The 8,374-nt window shown below is 37.1% G+C and overlaps 1 protein-coding gene across 1 annotated transcript; it reads right to left on the bottom strand.

Moving 5' to 3' along the window:
* Positions 1–4,152: 4,152 nt before the first annotated feature.
* On the bottom strand, positions 4,153–4,766 carry LOC131609477 (defensin Ec-AMP-D2-like). Its single transcript, XM_058881175.1, has 2 exons — positions 4,610–4,766; positions 4,153–4,484 (listed from the first exon to the last, which is right to left on the bottom strand). Exons 1-2 carry the CDS (start codon positions 4,671–4,673, stop codon positions 4,318–4,320), a joined length of 231 nt encoding a protein of 76 aa, XP_058737158.1. The 5' UTR covers positions 4,674–4,766; the 3' UTR covers positions 4,153–4,317.
* Positions 4,767–8,374: the final 3,608 nt, after the last annotated feature.

The raw sequence follows: 8,374 nt of genomic DNA, 5'->3' as shown, positions 1-8,374 counted from the left end.
TTTGTATCAATGATCAAAACACAGTTTAATTCATCCATAAAATGCATTAGATCTGATAATGGCTGTGAATTTCTTTTGCATGATTTTTACAAACAAACAGGCATATTGCATCAGACTTCATGTGTTGGTACCCCTCAACAAAATGGCATTGTTGAGAGGAAACACCAACACATCCTTGGTATAACTCGTGCCCTCTTATTTCAGTCCCAGCTAGATCACATATTTTGCGCACATGCTGTTGGTCATGCAGTTCATATCATAAATCGGCTACCTTCTGCTTACTTACATCACAAGTCACCCTACCAATTACTGTATGACTCTTTACCTGATTTTACCACACTCAAAGTATTTGGTTCTTTGTGTTTTGCATCTACTCTATCTGCCAATAGAAAGAAACTGGATCCTAGGTCTAGGAAATGCCTCTATTTAGGGTACAGATCTGGCATTAAGGGTCATACCCTATTTGATCTACAAAACAAAGAAATATTTGTGTCCAGAGATGTTGCTTTCTTTGAACACATATTTCCCTATCAATATGCATCACATTCCACATGCATTGATGACTTCAACAAATTGTTTGATCAACCTTCTTCTTCAAGTCAAAGCCTACCACCCTCAAATATCCCTGATCCAAACACCTCCCATAATGCTGACTCTACCTCTTTACCCAACTCCACAACCCTTGCTCATCCCAGCTCAGATTCTTTACTACCTAAACAAGCCAAAAGACAACCAAAACCTCCCTCTTATCTCCAGGATTATCACTGCCATCTCCTAAGTACAATCCCCACTTCTGAAGGTACTGCTGCCAATTCTCCTAAGCAATGTAAGTATCCTCTTTCTTCAGTCTTATCATATGCTGATCTATCATTGACACACAAAAATTATGTTGTTCTTTTATCTGCCATCACTGAGCCTAACTCTTATGAATCTGCCATCACTGACCCTAATTGGAAAGAGGCAATTGAAACTGAGCTGCATGCTTTATCTTCAACCAATACTTGGACTCTTGTACCCTTACCACCTCACAAGAAATCTATTGGTTGCAAGTGGATTTTCAAGCTCAAACTACATGCAAATGGCACAGTTGAGAGGTACAAAGCCCGTTTAGTGGCAAAGGGCTTCACACAAACTGAAGGCCTGGATTACATGGACACTTTTAGCCCTGTGGTAAAGATGACTACCATAAGAATGCTCATGGCTATTGCTGCTATTAACAACTGGCCCTTGTTTCAACTAGATGTCAATACAGCATTCCTCCATGGTGATCTCAATGAAGAGGTTTATATGAAGCCTCCCCCAGGTCTTTCCATCCCTTCTCCTGATTTGGTATGCAAACTTCAAAGATCTTTATATGGTTTAAAGCAAGCCAGTCGCCAATGGAACACTAAGCTTACTGATACTCTACTTGCAAGCAAATTCATTCAATCCAAAGCTGACTATTCACTCTTCACCAAGATTTCACCATTTGGTTTCACTGTGGTCTTAGTGTATGTAGATGATTTAGTTCTTGGTGGCACTGACCTTGCAGAAATCACACAACTCAAAAACTTGCTACACAAGAAATTTAGCATCAAAGATCTAGGAGTCCTCAAATATTTTTTAGGCTTTGAGGTTGCCAGAACTGTTCAAGGCATCTCTCTATGCCAGAGGAAATATACCCTAGATTTAATTAATGATGCAGGATTACTTGGTGCCAAACCTTGCAATACCCCTATGCAGCCTCACTTGCAACTTCACTCAACATTGGGAGTACCTATTTCTAATCCTACTGCATACAGAAGACTCATAGGCCGACTCCTATACCTCACTCATTCTAGGCCCGATATTGCTTATGCAGTAAGCAAACTCAGCCAATTCCTGAATGCTCCTACTGACCAACATATGCTAGCAGGATTACATATTCTATGTTTCCTCAAAAATAACCCTGGTCAAGGTTTATTCTTCAGTGCCTCTAGCACTCTATGTCTCACAGGTTTTTCTGACTCTGACTGGGGAGCTTTCCCGGATTCAAGAAGATCGACTACAGGATTCTGCTTCTTCCTGGGAAAATCTCTCATTAGTTGGAAGAGTAAGAAGCAATTGGTGGTGTCTCGATCCTCCTCAGAGGCTGAGTATCGTGCCCTAGCTCAAGCCACTTGCGAAGGCATTTGGCTCGTTTCTCTCCTTGCTGACTTCAATATTACATATCAACTTCCTTTCACCCTTTATTGTGACAACAAGTCAGCTATGCATATCGCCGCTAATCCAGTGTTCCATGAAAGGACAAAACATATTGAGATTGATTGCCATGTCGTGCGTGACAAGGTTCTTGCGGGAACAGTTCACCTCATGCCAATATCTTCAAAAGAACAAGTAGCTGATATTCTCACTAAATCTTTGCATCCGGGTCCCTTCATCAATCTGCAGTCCAAGCTTGGAATGATTGACATTCACTCCAGCTTGAGGGGGGCTGTTAAGATAGAGGAACCACATGATAGTTACGATACTACTCCATGCATACAATCCACCTAACTGCTTTTCAGTTTTTCTGTTAGTTAGGTGGTTACATTCAGTTATGGCATAGTGTTGTATATATAGAATGTAAACTCAGTTTGTAGAGTTCATGATGATGAGTAATAAACAATCTATTCTATCTTCTATCTCTCTTCTTCTTCTTTGTACTCCTCTCTATAGAGAAAGCTTGAAGCTTAACAAATGGAGAGAGAGAATACGACTAGGGTTCAAAATTGAATTTCATCAAGTGTGTTAGCAACTTAGCATCTGTATAAGGATTATATTTATAAAATCACTTGTATGGACTACAAGCTAAAAAAGCTCACTAAAATGCTTTGTACCTTACGGTATACTGTATTTCACTTAAGTGCATGGTATCTTACGGTATTCCGCATTTCACTTAAGTGCACCGTATCTTACGGTATTCTACAATTCACTTAAGTGCACCATATCTTACGGTATTCTACAATTCACTTAAGCGCATTGTAACTTAAGGTGTTCTGAATTCTCTTAAGTACATCGTAGCGGTGTCTCAAATTTCATCTATTTCTTCTCATTCATCATTCGTTTTACTGATAATTATCAATACTTCAGTCTGAACCAGAAAAAGTTGCAGCATCATCAGACATTAATCGAGATGCTAAGAAGATTAAGACTTATGTTGAAGCTTCAAACCCTCAACAAGCCAAGAAAAATAAAGCAAGAAAACAAGTCCTCTAAGGCTAATCCATCAAAGTAAACTAGAGAGAAAACTATTCTTACTATCTATGAAGTATGCACACCTCTAGGAGTTGGCGTGTCGCATTGTCCGACATGCGACGGTGTCCAATACTTGTATGACACTCGTACGACACGTGTCAGAAAAATCATATAAGTGTTGGAAAAATCAGACAAGTGTCGCCAAATAATTGATGTATTTTCTTTGCTTCAACACTCTTTAAGTCAGTGTCCGGCACCTATATAACACTCATACAACACGTATCGGACAACTTAAAAAAGTGTTTAAAAAGAATTTTGTTTTTTCCTTTGCTTCATCATGCTTTATACATTTTTTTTAAACAAATGTCCCACAAATCTAAAAGAATTAAACATCTATCGAAGTAATGTTATAAATGAAAGTTAAAGACAATATTTTTTATTAGAATATTTTTAACTTTTTTACTAATAGATGGATCAATTAAGTTTAAATAAGCTCATTTATGTAGGAGTGTGGGGTCTTATGTTTTTTATATTATCGATGTCGGAATGTTTGTGTCATGTCGGTCGTGTCCCACATCCATGTCGGAGTCTGTGCTTCATAGGTTTCCATGATGGAGGAAATGAAAAAGAAGAATTCCCAAGCTAACTAGAAAGAGGCCAGAGCCAACAAAGCCAACACCAGAGCAAGCAAAGCCAACACTTTCTAACGAAAGCTCAGAGAGTGCAAATTCTAGCCCTAGCTTTAGGGCAAATGAGGTATTTTGAATTTCTTTACACCTCTTCGAGGGTTTCTCTTCATAGGAAGAAAACATTTTTGTTGTATTTCCTTCAACAATGAGGCTCATGTAGACTCACCACCAGTCCACCACCACATACCATCTACATCAACACAGAATCATGCATTACCTCTCATTACCACCAAAACAAGCACTACTACATCATTGCAAATATAATATATATCAAGAACACATATAAAATTATTCATTTCCACACATAAGATCAAAAGATCTATAACACGATACAAAAAAAAAAAGAAACCCATAACAAAATGGGTAGCTAGCTATAGCTTTATTCAAAACACACAAAGTAGAAAAAGGTGATAAATCAATCATCTTTGTTTCATCAACAATGTGTAGTGCAAAAGCATCTATGGCGGAATCCACGGCAGTGTCCACCAGTGAAACGTTCTGTTTTGCACACAGAAGCACAGTTGGTGTCACTCAAACATGTTCCTTTGAATTTGTGACTTTGAGACTCACAATCCCTTGCCTCTGCCACCATATTTGGCCCTATCATATCATATCACAAAAAACAATTAACAACACTTCTAAAATCATACTATATTTAAGATATATCAAAATAAAGTAAATATTATGGATTATGTTATGTGATGTAAGTGTAAAGAAGAATGTACCAGTGGCCACAAGAATGAGAAGGAAGACAAAGATGGTGGAGACCAGAGAAATTGAACGAGCCATGGAAAATTCTAAGAGAAAAGTGAACTAGTTTAGAATTTGAAGTGAAGTGCAAATGGAACTAGCTTGTGTTAAATAGAGCAATAAAGGCTAGTAATGTCTTTCCAAAGAATATTTTACGACATATATTTATATTTTTTAATTATTTTAAGATAAAGTAAGCATATCATATCACATACTATGGTATAACCATAATTTTTACAGCAGTAATATTAGTTGTGTTGTGTTATTTGAATATTATAATATAAAATGATAATGTATCCTATTGGACGTTAAATTTCTAATGTCAAATAATTTTTTTTTTCTTTGTTTCACTTGCTTAGTCTCTATTATGGCGGAGGAAACTCGGGTAGGTAGTATATGAATTCAAGAAATAATTGATTTTTTAACCTAATAGTATTATTAAGACCTACCAGTACTATGAATGGTGTAGAATTTAAATGAGTGATGTTAAAAAAATCATACATGAACATTGGAAACACCCTCTAAATTGTAATGGTGATTTGCCCTCACAAGTGTATACTGAGAGAAAATCGACGGTACATATCTTAATGGATAGTGACAACAATGAATGATACAGAAAAGGTGACAATTCAATTGAAATGGATGACCAGTGGTGTCAGACACTTTATTGCTTTTGAGGTAAACTTTTTACTTTTGTGATGTGTTTTTTTCTTTCACACTGCCTTCTCCACGTTGTTTTCGACAGTTTTTGGCCCACCCACCATTGTGTTTTTAGAGCGTTTTCTTTTTTTCTTCTTTGTCCTCGCATGGTTAATTGTAAAGGTGGGGTCCTTCTATACTCGCAGGATTCACACGGAATACCATCAAATTAGGTGGTATCCAATGAGTCATATTACTCAAATGTACAATCATACAAGCAAGATTCATAGGGTATACCATCAAATTGGGTGGTATCCAATGAGTCATATTACTCAACTGAGTCATATAATAAATCGATAACTACAACCGCCCAATTCTATCGTTTCTATCATAACCCTATCATACATTAGTATAGAGGTGAATTCTTATTTATCCAACTCAAAAAATTGAATAAAGTTATCTTCAATGTAAAATATCTTGGAAACAACAAAAAATATACTATTTAATAATTAATTAAATAAGATAAAATTAAATGATGCAATATGATTGGTGAAATGTACACTACCCAACTTTTTGTGATAGGTAGAGAAGTTGTCCCCTAGTATAAAATGTACTTTCACCATTCTTTATTATAAATTTTAATTTTTTAAATTTATTAAATAACTAATAAATTTAATTTATAAAGGGTTAAACCACATTTATAAAGGGTTAAACCACATTTTGTCCTCTGTCATTTGGGGCGAATCCCAAAAACAACCCTGTAAAAAAAAACAGATTTCGTCTCTGCCATTTGTAGATTTCTCTGAGTAGATTTGATCAACAAAATAGATTCCCCCTGAGTAGATTTGGTCAACAAAATGGCAAGGACGGAATCAGTGTTTTTTTTACAGGGTTATTTTTGGATTCACCTCAAATGGCAGGGGGCAAAATGTGGTTTAACCCATTTATAAATTTAATTTATAAATAGTTTAAATAAATCATTTATTCAATGAATTTCAAAAGTTAAATTTTACTTATAAAAGAAAATGCATAGAGTATTTCTTTAAGAAAATTTCTCACGACACCCCCATAACATTTAGGCGCACCACCGAAATGACAATTTTGCCTTCGTGCTTCCGTAGATGGATCTCCGGAAGCACCTTTTTTTTAAGTTTACTTTGTTCCGCATTTACAGAAACATTTCGTAGATTCATCTACGGAAGAGTTTGATGTTATAGTTCACGTCAGACCTTTCCCCTCCCCATTCTCCAATTTTCATTTGCTCTCTCTCTCTCTCTCTCTCTCAAAAACCCTCTCAACCTAAAAATCAAACAATTCCCTCCATTGTATTTTTTCTCTCGAGTTCGGACGACATTGTTAACATCAACAACCTACACATTCCATCAAGTTCAAATATTAATTTAAACGGTAAGTTTTCAATATTTCGGGTTATTTTAGAGTAGTTATGAAATCGAATTAGAATTCGATATTTAGGTGTATAGTTGATTGGATAGGTTTATAAATAATGTTTATAGACAATATAGGTAATGTTTAAGGGTTTAAACACACGATCAAGGCACAAAAATGATTTTTCTGGTGATTGAACAATGGAGAAGACGCCATTGTTGCGTTCTCTACTTTCAGTAGCTTCCGTAGATCCATCTACGGAAGATATGTACGTTAGATCATTTCCGTATATGCATCTACGAAAACACCCAAAGTGGAGAAGACGCCATTGTTGCGTTCTCTACTTTCAGTAGCTTCCGTAGATCCATCTACGGAAGATATGTACGTTAGATCATTTCCGTATATGCATCTACGGAAACACCCAAAGTTTTTGAAAGAAATGTCCTTTCGTAGATCCATCTACGGATGCACCCTGGATTTTTGGAAAAATGGTGCTGCCGTAGATGGATATACGGAAGAGTAGTTTCCTGTTTTTATTTTAATGTTTATTTATAAATACGCAGTTTCTAACTCGATCATTTTTGTATCATAATGCAGACATCATGACTCACGGTCCAGACAGAGACATACATGGTAGGACAGCACAGCACACATCCTTCAGCGAGAACGGACGTTGCGCACAGTATCCAGGTGACCGATGGAGCTGCGATTGTACCTGACCCACCTTCTACTTCTACATCTAACACACCCGCTTCAGTCGGACCCATTCTATCACCTGCTTCAGCCAGGCCCACTCCATCACGCGCTTCATTCGGGCTTTCTACGTCTACTACTCCATCATGGAGACCTCGGGATGATCCTGAGGGTGATTCAGCTTCAGACTTGCCACCACCCTCACATAGACATCGTCGGGGCAGTTCTTCTTCTGTCGGGCCACCTCCGGAGGTACACGAGGATGATCCGGAGCGGGGCCAGTGCGTGTGCCAGAGCCCGTTTAGTACCCCGGTGGGTCCTGTTGCACCCCAAAATTTGCCCACTTATTTATTTCCCAATTGGCTTTCATGACACATTCATATGCATACTTCATCTAGGTCATTCATCCAATACGTTCATCCATATCACAGTTACCGTTCAAGAAAATTGACAAAAGAGGCTGAGGTTGGGGAAAATTCTTGGTTAAAAAGAGTCAGATCTGAGGTCTTATTGAAGAGGATCATTTCCATGGGCATACTCCTAAAATCAGAGTTTCATTCTCTCCGAGTCAAAGCTCCGATTAAAAGATACAATCCTCAAGTTCATCAGGCTTTCCAAGTTAGGGTCGGACCAAAGTCAACCCTGTTGACTTTTGGTCAACATTTAATCAGGAGATGATTTTTGAGTAAGAAATATTCAGTGGATTTATGTTGATGAGAAACTGATTGAGAATGGGATCGAAAATTGATTAATCGGGAAATTCATCTGGAATCGGAAAAATCAGGAAAAAATGACTTTTTGGTTAAAGTCAGGGTCAACGGTCAAATATTGACTCTTGGTGGAAAATTGGTCAAAGAAAATCAAAGAAATAAATAAAATCAAGAAATATTCAAAATTGCCATTTTGGGAAAGTTAGTTGAAATTGGAATTTCCCAAAAATGGAAGGTTCTAATACTTAGAGAAATTTGAAAGAGTTTGAGAATGGCTAAGCAGCTGACTTTAGGTCTATTTTTTCACATAGC

The sequence above is a fragment of the Vicia villosa genome, linkage group LG1 (genome assembly GCF_029867415.1).
Source record: "Vicia villosa cultivar HV-30 ecotype Madison, WI linkage group LG1, Vvil1.0, whole genome shotgun sequence".
Taxonomy (NCBI): Eukaryota; Viridiplantae; Streptophyta; class Magnoliopsida; order Fabales; family Fabaceae; genus Vicia; species Vicia villosa.
The sequence above is the reverse complement of the archived record's forward strand: the minus strand, read 5'-3'. Positions and strand labels throughout refer to the sequence as shown.

Coding starts and splice junctions, on each gene's coding strand:
- LOC131609477 (XM_058881175.1), bottom strand. CDS start 4,673: ATGGCTCGTTCAATTTCTCTGGTCTCCACCATCTTTGTCTTCCTTCTC. Junction 4,485..4,609: donor TCTCATTCTTGTGGCCACTG/GTACATTCTTCT, acceptor ATGATATGATAG/GGCCAAATATGGTGGCAGAG.